Below are 15,812 nucleotides of genomic sequence, written 5' to 3'. Positions count from 1 at the left end.
TTTCTGGACATAAAAACATTTTGTATAATAAGAATGCTAATTTCTATAGTGAGACATATGAATCAAATCACTTCAAGTGCATTGATAGATAATTACAACCTCTAAGCACCAATCTAAACATTGAAAATAATGGATAAAAGCAGGCTTGCCAAATCTGTAAGATTTTGCTTGTATTGCATCAAATTAGTGATTTTGGACCAAACAGTGCCTTTGTTTGCCCAGCCCTGTTCTAGATGTATTTTGTCAAATGGTGCTGTAATGGGGGGACATTGTAAAATGCTTAGCATGAAAAATGCTTAACGTGGCTTAACGTATGTAAACAAGAACCAGGAAAACCCTTTTTTTTCAAACCTTGTACAAATACTTGTTATAAACACTAAATACTGTCAAATGAAAGAGCCCGTCACAGATAAAGTGAAAAATATGACCTGAAGAATTTTCTCCCCCATTAAAGTACATTATAATGTAACAGCTTAACCTGGTTTAACATACTGAGCGAGACACTGCAGGTGAATAGGGTTAAAAAATTAACTAATAGTTATCACCTTAACTGTAGATGTGTTAAGAAATAAATAATGAAATATATATATATATATTCATCCGAGTCCTGATCGGAAGGTAACGTCCGATTCCGATCGAGTCTGAAACCACGTGATCGGGCCCAATTTCCAGAACGTGATAAGGTTTCCCTGAATCTTGTTTACGTACGTTAAGCCACATTTTTTTTTTAAAAAATCCAATATTTTAACTCTTTAACTACCCAGGTCAAAAAGTGATTTGGGGGGGGGGGGGGGTCTTGGTTTCAATATAAAAAGTTATTAAGGCTTTTTTTTTTTTTTGCAGGAAATATTTTGGGTCCGACGTGCAGTGTGAAAGGGGCTCTAGTGATCAACTGTATAAAATTGTTTTACCTCTTCCCAACAGGGAAAACCATCAACAATCAAGAATGAATGATTATATGGTGTCATGGCTTTGCAATCAAAAATGCCATCATAATTGAAGTCAATAGGGCAAAAACAGCCACGAATAGTAAATAAGGGAGTAAAAATGTCAAACTAATGCTGCACAAAAACTAACAATGCATCAAAGCCAATGTTGTTCAAATCTTTGACGTGCCCAAGACTGTGATAAAAGGTAAAAAAATAAAATTAAAAATCTAGCCGATACAGTTTCATATCGAAAATAAGTCATTTTGTGTGTTTTCCCCCAAATCAGTGACATAATTTTTAAACTTAGCAATTAGAGTTAAAATCTTGGATTTTTTTCTTAAACATTTTATAGCTTTGATCAGGACTGAGGTTGATTAATAGATTTATACAAAACTTTTTGAAAAAAAAAAAAATATCTGATACACTCTTACAGCAGTTAAATTTATTGGATGATTTCATCCTGAACATAACGAAAGGTTAGTGAATTTGAACAACTAAGCTTTACATTTTGTACTTTGCAGATATTTTCCAGATTATTCGAAATAAATACCTTTCAACAACGCTATTTGAAGACGTCTGTTCAGGAAGCTGCTGGGTGTTTCGAATTCTTTCAATTATTGTATTAAATCTTTCACTCATATCATTAATGTAATTTCTATTCGACGACATCCCGATTCCCTTCGCTACAAAGTCAAACCTCATGCCAAAGCAAATCTAGGTGGCTGTAGACGAGTGGGGGAGGGTAGCCCTAATATTGGCTGTCGCTTAACAAGCAATTTGATAGAGAGCGCAAAGCAGTAGAAGAAAGCACAGTTAATTTACCGTCAGCTATGTGCAATATTTTTTCCCCTTCTTAATATTTAATCCTTGAGAATATTAATTATATTGTTTGTTTAATGCCAATTATATATTAATTAATATCTGATATTTAATTTGATGTACAATTTAGACATTATAAAAAATGCCAATCCATGTTTGAGAAGATAATATAAAATGCCATATATATATATATATATATATATATATATATATATATATATATATATATATATACACACACACACACACACATGCATACATACATACATATATATATATAATAAACATCAACCTAGCATAGTGTTTTATAATTTATACAGATAACTGTTATATAAAATGTAATAAACATTATATAAAAATATAATAACCATGTTAGAATAATATATTACCTTATTTATTACTTATATTAGTGCTTCATCATTCAAGATTCAAGATTTTATTTGTCATGTACTATTTATGACACAACAAGCAGTGAAATGTAGGCCTGGAATGATCTTTTTAGACTTTGCAAAAAAAAAAATAGAAATGTAAATACAAATGAAATATACACAATATATTAAACTACAACACAGATAATTGTGCAGAGATGAAAACAATGTGCAGTGAAGATGAGTTGCATAGCTAGCTTATCACCAAAAAGTTTAGTGCGCAGGGAGGTATTGGATAACCCTACACTAGCAGACTCTCTAAAGTGCAGTGTGTTTAATGTCCATGTTTAGTAGTCTGATAGCTTGAGGGTAGAAACGCCTCCTGATCCTCTCCATTTTTGCAGATTGTGGAAGCGTCTGCCTGACTGTAGCAGATTAAGCAATGGGTTTCCAGGGTTGGTGGAGTCCTTGAGGTTCTTTAAAGCCATAGACTTACATCTCCTGGTGTTGATGACTTGCAGAGAGGGTAGAGATGTTCTGGAGATGTGCTTAGCTGAGAGCACTACGCTTTGCAGGGCTTTACAATCCTGGGCTGACCCTGTTTCCATACCACAATGAAATCTTACAAATAAATATACAGGTGTTTCTCAATAAATTACAATGTCATGGAAAAGTTAATCCATTTCAGTAATTCATCTCAAATTCTTCAATAAATTCAATGCACACTGACTGAAGTAGTTTAAGTATTAGGGTCTTTTAATTGTGATGATTTTGGGTCGCATTTAACAAAAACCCACCAATTCAACAAATTAGAATATGGTGACATGTCAATCAGCTAATCAACTCAAAACACCTGCAAAGGTTTCCTGAGCCTTCAAAATTGTTTTTCAGTTTGGTTCAATACGCTTCAAAATCATGGGGAAGACTGCTGATCTGACAGTTGTCCAGAAGACAATCATTGACACCCTTCACAAGGAGGGTAAGCCACAAACATTATTTGCCAAAGAAGCTGGCTGTTACAGAGTGCTGTATCCAAGCATGTTAACAGAAAGTTGAGTGGAAGAAAAAAGTATGGAAGAAAAAGATGCACAACAAAATTCATAGAACCAGAGCCTTATGAGGATTGTCAAGCAAAATCGATTCAAGAATTTGAGTGAACTTCACAAGGAATGGACTGAGGCTGCTGTCAAGGCATCAAGAGTCACCACACACAGATGTGTCAAAGAATTTGGCTGTAGTTGTCATATTCCTTGTTAAGCCACTCCTGAGGCGTCTTACTGGGGAAAGGAGAAGAAGAACTGGACTGTCTTCCAGTGGTCCAAAGTCCTCTTTTCAGATGAGAACAAGTTTTGTATTTCATTTGGAAACTAAAGTCCTACAGTCTGGAGGAAGGGTGGAGAAGCTCATAGCCCAAGTTGTTGAAGTCCAGTTTTAAGTTTCCACTGTCTGTGATGATTTGGGGTGCAATGTCATCTGCTGGTGTTGGCCCATTTTTTATTAAAAAAAAAAAAAAAATCACTGCACCATTTACCAATATATTTTGGAGCACTTCATGCTCCCTTGCTTCTTCTGACCAGCTTTTTGAAGATGCTGATTTCATTTTCCAGCAAGATTTTAACCTACCCTCACTGCCAAAAGCACCAAAAGTTGGTTAAATGACCATTGTGTTGGTGTGCTTGACTGGCCAGTAAACTCACCAGATCTGAACCCCAGGGGAATCTATCGGCTGTCATCAAGAGGAGAATGGGAAACAAGAGACCAAACAATGAAGATGAGCTGAAGGCCACTATCAAAGAAACCTGGGCTTCCAGACCACCTCAGCAGTGCCACAAACTGATCACCTCCATGCCACGCTGAATTAAAGCAGTAATTAAAGCAAAATGAGCTCCTACTAAGTATTAAGGACATGTACCATAAATGAATATATTTTCAAAAAGGCCAACAGTTCACTAAAATGTCTTAAGAAGTATTCTAATTTTTTGAGTGAATTGGTGGATTTTTATTAAATGTGAGCCAAAATCATCACAATTAAAAGAACCAAAGACTTAAACTACTTCAGTCTGTGTGCATTGAATTTAATTAATACACAAGTTTCACAATTTTAGTTGAATTAATGAAATAAATGAGCTGTTCCACCACATTCTAATTTATTGAGAAGCACCTTTATATAATAAGCTATATTACATATTGTAAAATTGTAATGTTCTGTGCTCTCTTTCATGCCCACTGAAGGCTTGTCAGTAGATTACACTTCACTGAAGTGAACTAACCCTGAAACAGAAGCCGTTTTGGAGCAGGTTATCTTAAGAGAGCAACTAGGGTTACTTACATACCTGAAAGTAACTTCTGATTTTAGAAACCCCATAGATGTGTTGTTTATTATTATTATTGTTATTATTATTATACATCTGTATGTATCAGCTGCCAGAATTTGTGCCAGGAGTCACGATCCTTTGTCTCTAGTGTAAACTACAATTCTTTTATAAAAAAATATTTGATGACAGGTATTATATACCAGCAAGCGGATGCAACCTGAATATGATTATAGGAGGAAACTTTATTTTCTCCTATTTGTTTATCTTAATTTGCTAAGAAATCAGATACACTGTTGGACAATAACCAATAAATGTTTTGTTAATGTACTTCAAACACTTTTTTTAATCACATAATAAGGCAGAAATAGTTTCTGTAGCCTGTAATTTATGTACTGTAATAAATGCTATGTCAAGTAGCACTGAATTGTTAATTTACTTTATTACCTGGTTGAGATGATAAAAAAACCCACACATAAACCATATATTGTCGCAATCGTGTGTTTAATGTCTTCACGTTTCCAAATATTTCTGCCTTTTATTCAGATAACACAGTGAAAGCTGGATGCTTTTGTCCATATTAGGGATTTCCTGGTACATCTAGTCAAGTCACCTTTATTTATACAGCGCTTTAAACAAAAAAGATTGTGTCAAAGCAACTAATTAGGAAAACAGAGCGTCAATAATGCAAAATGATAGTTAAAGGCAGTTCATCATTGAATTCAGTTATGTCATCTCTGTTCAGTTAAATAGTGTCTGTGCATTTATTTGCAATCAAGTCAACGATATCGCTGTAGATGAAGTCACCCCAACTAAGCAAGCCAGAGGCGACAGCGGCAAGGAACCGAAACTCCATCGGTGACAGAATAGAGAAAAAAACCTCGGGAGAAACCAGGCTCAGTTGGGGGGCCAGTTCTCCTCTGACCAGACGAAACCAGCAGTTCAATTCCAGGCTGCAGCAAAATCAGATTTCTGAAAGACTGAATATAGTCCTTTGTTTGGGTGTATTTAGTGTGTAGTTTTCTATAGAAACCAAAAATGCACAGTAAATATAAACATACACAATAATAACATGAAATTCAGATATACACATGATGAATATAAAATATAAAACTGAACAGAAAAAATACATTAAGTTAAAGAGTAAACAGCTTAATTTATTCTATATGGTAGCCTATCAATAATATCTCAACACCAGTTGAGGTAAAAATACCTTCATGTTACAGGTGCTTGAGCATTTGGCAGTACAAATAGTCTTCTGTCCTAGTCTTTTTTAAAAACATTAATTTTAAACTGTCACCAAAGCATAAAACAAAGCCATAAAATTAATTCTAGCTGTTATGAAGTGTACATTAGGCATCTCATTAACAATCCATATTACTTGCAGATACAATCTATGTTCGTGGTTGAAAAAAAAAGGGTCATTTAACAAATCACATAATTTCACAGATAAATTGCTTTAATATCAGTTTTCATGGTGCTAGGACTTTAGTAACGTAGAATATTTCTGCTGTCAGGAAAGCCAAATCAAGTTCTCATACCTGAACTGAAAGTCTTAAATACTGCATAATGAGCGCCACCTGCTGGTGATAGCTGTAAATGTAAGCACAATAAAAGCTCACGTTGTTTTTCAAAGACATATTGATTACAATGGTCCGTCTTAAACCCGCATTGATTGCTTACCTCCACTGTAAGTGATTTACCCACATAAATGTAAAATCTCTGATGCTAACTTAAGTTAGATCACTGTTAAAACTATAATGTTCACTAATAGGTTTATTTACTAAGAAAAGGCATATGTGAAGAAAAACAAGGCAAATTTATTTCTAAGATAATATCTAATTTTTCATAAGACTGTTATTTCTATAGGGTATAAAAAAAGGACAATATAAAATGATATTGAATGATGAATAAGCTGATCTATTTCATTTTAAATGGTGGTTGCCTGTCTGTGAATGGTACACCCCTCTAAGCTCACAGAAGTGGTTTGACCCAAGTCCTCAGCAGCCAATGACATTGACCCGTTCAAACTGATTTTTAACGCGTACTTCACGTGTACTTCACGTGTATTTAACACGTGAAATACACGTTAAATACACGTTAAGTACGCGCTGATTTTTAACACGTAAACAACACGTATTTAACGCGTTAAATACGTGTTGTTTACGCGTGAAATACACGTATTTAACGTGTTGTTGACGCGTTAAAATTCACGTGAATTTGACCCTCTTGGCCTTCCATACTTAGGACCCATATAAGGAAATTCCGCTCCATCTAACGTCACACAGAGCCATGCTCGAAAAAAACTTTCCGAAACTTGTGACAAACTGGAAGGAGTATTTTTGGAACAAAAATACTCCTTCAAACATACAACTTAATTTTTGAAACTTTGTCCATGTTTAGCATGGGAATCCAACTCTTTAACAGTTTAAAAAACTCAGTATGCATGAAATAGCATTTCACCCCCCCTTTAAAAATATCCTAATTGTGTTTCGAAGATGAATCAAAGTTGTATGGGTTTATGGGTTTCATGAAGAAACGTAAACAAAGGCCACCTGACCCATTAAGCGCTCTGTGGCTATTGTGATGCAATAATTCTCTTTTAAAATAACGGTTTACGTGAGCGGAAGGAAGTTTTACATTGTTTTGCGTGTGTTTTCTTCCTCCCACAAGGCAAGCTGATCAAAGTACAACTGTCTACAAGTCGCCTCCGTACAGCACCTGGCATGGGAGACCAAACTGGTTGTTACGTCTGCGGAGAACAGGGCCACTGGTCCAAAGATTGCAGGCGCCGCCAAAACGGTAGCTATGGCGGAGGCATGGGGGGATTCCCCGGCGGTAGAGGCCCCCCAAGGAGTGCTCCGAATTACGGCATGGGCGGCCCTGGAGGTCTTCCTAATAGAGGTTACCCAGCAGGGCCGCTCCCCCCTTCCCCGCCCCTGAGCCGCCGTCCCAGCTACGGCGAGTACGGCGCGGGTGCTCGAGAACGGTACCTCTGCAGGCCACTGAGCGCCTATCCTGAGAGGCCATCCGCATTTGTGCGAGAACGCTACGGAAGCATTGACTATTACGAGAAGTATCGGGCTCGTCCGAATGGCTCTAGCTTCTTCGAGGATAGTAGGCTTCTCTCTATTCCCCCTCCTCCTCCCCCTCCCTCTTCTTCCTCTCTCTCAAGGATGCGGTTGGCTCCTCCCAGCCTCGAACCCTATGAGCGACGCCTTCTGGCGCCTCCGCCTCCCACAGCATCAGCGTACTTCTCGCGGGACCGTAGCCCAATCAGACGTGTGGGCGCCGGTTTGGAAGGCTACTCGTATGAGTGCTCGCGACTTTCCCTGGTATCAAGGAGCTCATCGACTTACAGCGTGCCGCGGCCCAGAGAGAACTACACCGAGCGGGTTCGATACGCATACTAAGCCACACACTTGCTAAGGTGAGCGACAGCGGGTCGTTAACTTTGATGACTCAGATGAGATGTCAGGGTGATCTGTTCTAAGCGCAAGCCGTTTCGAGTACAGTAGTAAGCGAAGCTGCTTTGCTCGGGTTAAAAAGTTCAAAAGTCAGAAGATAATGCCTGTAAGATGTTTCATCTCAGAATATTTGTTCCTTTTTTATTTTTTAGGTGTTGTCAAGTGAAAAGGCTTCCCCTCCACCTATATGACTTTGCCTCAATCAGATGCTCCATCGGATTTCAAAGATGCAGGATTGGATGGGCACTTCAGATGCTCCATCGGATTTCAAAGATGCAGGATTGGATGGGCACTTCAGATGCTCCATCAGATTTCAAAGATGCAGGGTTGGATGGGCACTTTGATCACAATACTCATCAGCTCTGCTCATTAACGTTTTACCCATAATTCACAAACTGCTGTTTAATTTCCTTTTCCAATGGAGTCATCTGTGTATGATTACAAGAAGTGGTTGTGGTTTTTGTTTTGTTTTTCATTTGTATCCAGAGGTAAGTTAGGGTGTCTAATGTCAGCATAACTTTACCTCTGCTATTAACTACAGTTACACAGACACTCTGTGAGATTTAAAATGTTACTTTAGTCTCTGCTTTCCTCCAGTCAAGTTGTGATCCACTATAATTTACCCCTTTTAATGCTCCAAGACTATACTTCAGTTGTCAGGTTGGTTTGCCACCTAATTTCTTTGATTTATGATTTGTGAGGACAATCTGGTTATGTTTCTTATTGCAAAATAATACCAGCATTGTGTATTTATAGGGGTAGTGGCAATCTAATTAATCCTGTGGCTGCAAAAAGCTTTTATTGGGGGAAAAAAACAATAAAATTCAACATTTCTACATTCTTTTTATTATTTGCTACAGGTGGTTGGTATAATACAGACTGTTCAGGTTTGAATTTTACTTGCTTGTTGAATTGTATTATATCTAATTGATATGTTCAACAGGATGGTAAACGTTTCTTCTACCAATATCTGTGAGTTTTTTTGTGATTTGGGAGCTTGGACATGACACGTTGTCCAAACAATTTTTTGAGGTTTTGGTTGTCTCCACCCTCCCAAAAAAATCTGATTTCATATACAACCTAAATAGTTTGCCAGCTTTCAGTGGGATGCAAACTGTTTTCTGTTCTGCACACACCAATGACAGTTCAAGGCAGGAGATCATAACGTTGTAAGATGATGCAACTAGATGGAAAGGTGGACTGTACATGTGAGTGAATTGGAAATTTGCACGACATGTGCTGACCAACTCTCACTCAGGGCTTTATTCACCTTTGAGACTGCTAGCGTTTACTGGCTATTGCCCTTTATGGATGCCTTGGGAAGTTCTGTGAAAATGTTTATAAATTAGATTTTCTGTAGTTTGTCTGTTTCCTACAGAATTCAGGAGTGTGTTTTATGAATTCTTTTGTAATAAACCAATATTTTGGTGAAGAAAAAACTTTTCTGTCTTTAATAATAGAATCCTCTTTTAATAGATGAGTATCATTTTAATTAAATGGATCTTGTATTCTTGGTACATATTATGTAACGGCTCATTATACGAGCTATCTGGCCACGTGATGCTTTGAAATCTCTGAAAGATCCAGTTGCGAGCTATTACAGCAGGCTTTGAGAGTGGAGAAAAGAAAAGGGGATGGGCAGTGTTAAAACCATGCAACTCTATTCTCCATCCAGCCTCGCTTTATGCGACGCAAGAGTGACGCCATTTCATCTCGTGCCGGCTCCTGCAAGCATTGTGTTGTGAAAAGGTATGACAAACATCCATTATGCTGTATCAAATTAGTCCAGCGTTATCTTGACTGAACGGCTAATCTTTTCTCCTAAAGTTCCTTTATTCTATCGTGATGTTTCATTAGTTTGCCACAGTGTTTCTGTCCGTATTACCGGTTAGCTAGATGCACTGTAAGCTAACTTGATTATAATGCATGCAATATGAATGCTTTTCATATCGGATATTTCAGTTATTGATACAGAGCTTTAAATGTATCAATACTTAGGATGTAACGTTAGATGTTTTGCCGTTAATGTCACGCGGCTCGTAAATCAGTGCACAGAAAGCATAGCTTTTTTGTCTATTGTCCTCTAACGTCACTGGTGATGAAAAGCCCGCCTCATTTCTTTCGTGAGTCGATTCTTTCGAACAATTCGGTTTAGCCGTCATTCCGATGAGACACAAATACACGCTGTATTTTTAATTTTTTTTGCACGTATTCATAGCAACAACATTTTGTACTTGACATAGCTACAGTCATTTTTATTTTATTCGTCTTACCTGTTTATTTTTTCCTCATAATTCAAATCTTCATCGGTTTTAAGGTCAGATTTGGGCATGTACAAAAGATATAATCTGCTCGATGAGTCATTGAATTGTTGATTCGTCAGCCACTCAGACCAGTTTAGTTATTTTGATTCAGCCGATTTAAAAGTTCGGTTTTAAAGAAGTATTTGTTTAAAAAATTACTGTTCTGTATGCGACAATGCACACATTTTCCTTCATATGTATTTCATGTTTATTGACTAATATAATTAGGATGATATTTCGTGTGTGTATTATATTATTGAAGTCTACCTTTGTTCTGTACCTTATGTGTATTTTTCTTCTTCTTCTCACAACAGGGCCTGAACGTTGACTTTACATTACTAAAATGGTAAAAATCTTCGTTGGCAATCTTTCGCCAAACACTACTGCAGAGGAGATCCGCTCCCTCTTCTCTCAGTATGGAAAAATTTCAGAGTGTGACATTGTGAAAAACTTTGGCTTTGTGCACATGGATGACAAAGCAGAGGCAGATGAAGCCATTCGAAATCTTCATCATTACATGCTGAACGGTTTGCCTATGAATGTGGAGATGAGCAAAGGGAAGCCCAAGACCTCTACAAAACTTCATGTGGGCAACATCAGCAGTAGCTGCACCAACCAAGAACTCAGAGCCAAGTTTGAGGAATATGGACCTGTGGCTGAGTGTGATATAGTGAAAGACTATGCATTTGTTCACATGGAGCGAGTGGAAGATGCTATGGAGGCCATTAGCGGCTTGGACAACACAGCCTTTCAAGGTGAACCAGCATGGTCCTTTGCCCAATTTAGCTAAAACAAAAAAAAATATATATAATCTTTTTATCTTGTCACATTTGTTCCAAAAGTGAGCCTCATTACAGGTTGGTAAGTAGAATACTTGGTAAGTGATAAGTGGAGGAAATGTATTAAATTAGATTTCTACTGTTAGTTTATTATTTGGAGGTCAGTGGGGGATGTCCATTCAGTACTAAAATACAGTAGATTTTGTCTCAGGTACTCAAAAACCAGTTCAATTCCAGAGCTGATCAATTGCTCATTGGAAGTATTTTCATCGTAAAAAAGAAAGGGAAATCGTGTGAGTTCTTTTCTGATTGTGAGACATTTCATTATCATTTTTGTTACTTAAATCCCACATATATATATGCTGTACAAACAACTTATGCTCTGTCATAATACCAAATTAATTATTCATAGTCTATTGGTAACTCTTTGAGATCATCTGTATTATTTAACAACTTACTTTTTCTTATTCAAATCGCATTCTTATTATATTTATCAACCTCTCTTTCAAACTTTACATTATAATGTTATAACCCCTAAATGGGGGTTATAACATTAAAAACTCATACCATTCAAGAACTTTCGTATAATATCTGTCATTTGTAAGTTATCAGACATAACTTTTTCTTAAATCCTGTTTCGCTTTTTAATGTTTCAGACTACAGACGTAAAATGGGTTGCGAACAGTGTTTCACGTTGACATTAAATCATAATTGAACTCTAATTGCGATTTTTCATTTTAATAAAAATCTGGCCGTGTTTTTGTTAATAACTGTTTGGATGTTTTGACATTATGTACGTTTGATCCGTGTGCATGCTAAAAATTTAAATAGAAATATCATGGCAAATTCTTTCTTTTCCTTAAGGCAAACTGATGAGCGTGAAGCTTTCGACTAGCCGCCTGCGTACCGCGCCGGGAATGGGAGAGAGAACGGGTTGTTATCGGTGCGGGCAGGAAGGCCACTGGTCCAAAGAATGCCCAATGGACCAGAACGGCTCCTACAGAGAGGGCCCGGGCTCAGCAGGATATGGGTCCCTCAGGTTCGGTGCGGGTGGCGATCGTGGTGGCCGGGGGTTTCATCGCGGCTACAGTGGCGAACCGGCCTACGGTGGCAACTTTGCACCCTCACATGGCTTCTCCAGGGGAGCAGGGTACGCTGTCCCAGGGTATGGAAGGGGTGCGAGTTTCGAGAGTGCAATGAGTTACGGTATGCCAGCGGGCTACGGCATTTGCGCTGATAATAGCATGGCCCCCGCGTACGGCAGTGAGGCTGCGTATGGGAGCAGTGATATGGCCTATGGCACTGCGATGCCTGCGTACCCAATACGGCGACCGCCCTATGAGGAAAGAGATCCGTACGGGGTGGTGGACTTCTACGAGAAATATCGGGCACGTCCGTACGGAGCAAGTTATTTCGAAGATAGACGCGCGGTTCCACCTATGGCCCCTCCTCCCCCATCCTCCTCAGCGATCGTGAGAGAGCGCCTGTCCTCCTCTAACCATGACCCATATGAGCGCCATCCCCTTCCCCCTCCTCCGGCTCCCACCTCTTCATACTATGTCCGCGAACGGAGCCCGATCCGGCGAGCTCCCCTAGAGGCAGAGGGATATGCGTACGAACGGTCGCGCCTCTCCCCTGTGTCTTCGCTTCCCAGGAGCTCTGCGTACGATGTAGCGCGGGATCCATATGGCGAACCGGCGCGCTATGCTTACTAGCCTAATACCTGTGCGCACTCAGGTGAGATCTTTTTAGGATTACAAAAGGTTAGAGCAAAGTTTGCTCAAACAGAAAGCTGTTTTTAAGGGGGATAACTGTCAAAGGGATATTTCCTCTCCAGTAACGTTATCTGAAAAATCTTTCATCATTTGCTCAACCTCAACTACTTTTGTGATCCACAAGGAGAAAAGTCTTCAGGTTTGGAATGACATGATGTTGAGTAAATGACAACAGAATTTTTGGGTGAATTATACCTTTACATTTCTTTGCTTTCATATGGCAGTTAAGTACTGTTTTAGATTTCCTGTCATTGATGATCTGCAAATTTTTTCAAGGTCCGGCTTAACATATCTTCATTATGATATCATGGATATTAAGGTTACAGATCCAATATATTCATAATATAAGCAGGATAAAATTGTTATTTTGAGTCAGATTTGTCAAATCAAAGCCCTTGATTACTTTCTATTTCCTGTTCCTATAACAATTCATGATGTCGGTTCAAGCACATGGAAGTCCACAGAATAGATAACTGAACAACTGACATGATTATATGATAATCTTTTCATTTTGCAGGTGTTTCTTGGTTGCTCATGGATCATTTTACAAGTTGTGATGCATCCTGTTATGCCCGGGTCAAGGACAGTACAGGGGGCCCACTTCCTGGCACTAAACTCCTTTTGTCGTCTTAACAAACTGGATGTAGCCCTGTTTTTTTTTTTTTTTGGATTCTCAATACAAATATTTGTAAATATTTTCTTCTCGTTAATAAAAGTTAAAACAAAATCTGTTTTTCTGTCTAAATCATAGCAATTGTATTTATATTGCAGTTGCTCTGTACAGTATGTATATGAATATTTAATTTAAGTTTTGCACAATAACATTATCAGTCTCAGTTCGTTCACTATGGCTGGGAGAGCTCTTAACAAAGAGTATAGCGGTTCAGCATACATGCACAATATTTCAATTTTTTTTTTTATCTTATCTAACCATCTGTTGACCCTTTCCTGTGATTCAGCACCATCAGCGTTCTTGACTTAATGCTACATACCGAAACCCTCATTTCCTCTTATTCTTATTCAGCTTTTTCCCATCTTATACAAGATTATAGGATTTATATCCTTATGTATATGCAATACTTTAAAATATAATTATGATAATGAAATTAATTCTTACACACACACACACACACACACACACTTTTAAAGAGACAGTGTCCAATTCATCCGCTTTAAATTTCTGTATTGCTATTTTATTAAAACAATCTGACCCTACCATAAAAAGTATTTCAGATAAAATGGACAAAGAAAACCTATTATGGTGCACAGGCTACAAATGCTTTTATTTATATATATATAATTTTAATTTGAATATAATTCCTGCTATTTGACCTCTACCTCAAGTTAAATCAAATATATTTGACCCTGTACCACAAAACCAGTACTTAATCGCTGGGGTATATTTGAAGCAATAGCCAAAGATACATTGTATACACCAACTTGAGCATTTCTTACCAATTATTTTTTCCGCCTTTTATGCCAAAATCATTAGGATATTTAGTACAGATCATGTTCCATGAAGATGTTTTGTACATTTCCTACTGTAGATATATTAAAACTTAATTTGTGATTAGTACTATGCATTGCTAGGAACTTAATTTAGACAACTTTAAAGGCGATTTTCTCTGTATTTAGATTTTTTTTCACCCTCAGATTCCAGATTTGAAAAAAAAAACAAAAAAAAAATTGCCAAAAATTGTCCTATTTTAACAAACCATATATCAGTGGAAAGCTTATTTATTTATTAAATTGACCTTTATGACTGGTTTTGCGGTCCAGGGTCACATACTGTATGAGCTCAGATTAATGTGCTGTATTCATGCTGCATTCAAGATGGTGTTATAGGACAAGCTAATCAATAACTTGAAGTGTTTTGGGAAACGTGATGGTAATTAAGCTTGGAAATGAAATAATAAATATTGTTCTATTTGTGCAAATGTGTAAAAAAAAAAAAATTGCTGTTGGATTCTCAAATGTATGATTTCTCTATTTATTGTAAATATAAAGGCATAAGGGAGAGAGAGCATATATAAATCCAGTTTATTGATTTGAATATCAACAGTAATAGGAGATTATGACCATTTATTACATTTATACAAACTGCTTATAGAAAGTATTTCAACTCTATACTGTTAATATAGCCAGATATGTCATGAAAAAGGAAGTTGCTATAACTCCAACATACAATGTCCAATCTGCACCAAACTTCACTTGTGTGATAAGACTCCTTACGTGAACAGATCTACATGCCAATATTCAGTTATAGCCATAGCGCCACCTGCTGGCAACAGTAAGTGTCATGTTTTACATTGTACAAAACTACTCCTAGAAATTTGATGACACCAACATTTTATTTTGGTCAGCCTAAAGTTTTTTGCAATGTTACATTGTGAAGATCTTGAGTTTTTCGTAAAGGGCGTGTCCATGGCACTGTGACAAAATTTGATGTCTCGTCATGGGTATAGAGGTTGTTGTAACTTATGCATAAAATATCCAATCTTCTCCAAACTTAAGATATTTGGAAAGAGTCATAGCCTGAAGACATCTAAAGGCCAGTATTCAGTTATAATCATAGCACCACCTGTTAGCAATCGGAAACATCATGCAGGAAGATGGGCAAATATAAATGACTTTGACATATTCCACTTATATTTACAACTTCAAATGCATATTTCTCGCCGTTCACTTTTTTACTAAAGCCACTCGCTGGTGGTGAGCCGGGTGCGAGAGCCCTTTCATCGCTGCTTGCAGCGCACACTCACACAAGTTAAGAACCAACCTACGATGCTAGGAGGAAAAGGGCAGCTTACTTAGCACTAAACGACCAATGAGAGGCTACCAAAGTGTTTCGACGGAAATACGATAGCCCCTACGTGATCCAATGACTGTAAACCACAAATAGATTGACATAATCATCGACCAATCGCATAGTTCTAAATTGACGTCAAATTTCCTTTGTCGATCTCAGTGGTCGCCATCTTAATCAGTGGGTGACAGAAGAAGGTTGCATGGTAGGAGGCATACGTTTATATTGTTTAGAGAGGAAACATACTGTTTTTG

General features: G+C 37.6%; 2 protein-coding genes across 11 annotated transcripts in view; both read left to right on the top strand.

The window, feature by feature from the left end:
• The window catches only part of LOC113052153 (RNA-binding protein 4.1-like), a 34,532-nt gene extending 25,198 nt beyond the window's left edge, over window positions 1-9,334 (top strand). For 3 of the 9 annotated variants that reach the window (XM_026216508.1, XM_026216507.1, XM_026216509.1), the window contains 2 exons: window positions 7,102-7,858; window positions 8,048-9,334. In XM_026216508.1, the coding sequence (XP_026072293.1) occupies window positions 7,102-7,841 (740 nt within the window). In that variant the 3' untranslated portion in view covers window positions 7,842-7,858; window positions 8,048-9,334. Of the gene's footprint in view, window positions 1-7,101; window positions 7,859-8,047 lie in introns of those variants that run through there. The other 6 variants (XR_003276987.1, XM_026216514.1, XM_026216510.1 and 3 more) reach the window with 4 other exon arrangements.
• Window positions 9,335-9,472: 138 nt separating this feature from the next.
• rbm4.1 (RNA binding motif protein 4.1) lies at window positions 9,473-13,499 on the top strand. 2 transcript variants are annotated; one of them, XM_026216505.1, is made up of 4 exons: window positions 9,488-9,644; window positions 10,513-10,953; window positions 11,842-12,714; window positions 13,270-13,422. In XM_026216505.1, exons 2-3 carry the CDS (start codon window positions 10,542-10,544, stop codon window positions 12,690-12,692), a joined length of 1,263 nt encoding a protein of 420 aa, XP_026072290.1. In that variant the 5' UTR covers window positions 9,488-9,644; window positions 10,513-10,541; the 3' UTR covers window positions 12,693-12,714; window positions 13,270-13,422. The 2 variants fall into 2 exon arrangements, with proteins under 2 accessions (XP_026072291.1, XP_026072290.1); XM_026216506.1 differs by lacking the exon at window positions 11,842-12,714 and having other exon boundaries at window positions 9,473-9,644; window positions 13,270-13,499.
• The last annotated feature ends 2,313 nt before the right edge of the window (window positions 13,500-15,812 follow it).

Source organism: Carassius auratus, chromosome 32, assembly GCF_003368295.1.
Source record: "Carassius auratus strain Wakin chromosome 32, ASM336829v1, whole genome shotgun sequence".
Classification (NCBI taxonomy): domain Eukaryota; kingdom Metazoa; phylum Chordata; class Actinopteri; order Cypriniformes; family Cyprinidae; genus Carassius; species Carassius auratus.
Note: the sequence above shows the minus strand (reverse complement) of the source record. Positions and strands in the feature narration are given on the sequence as shown.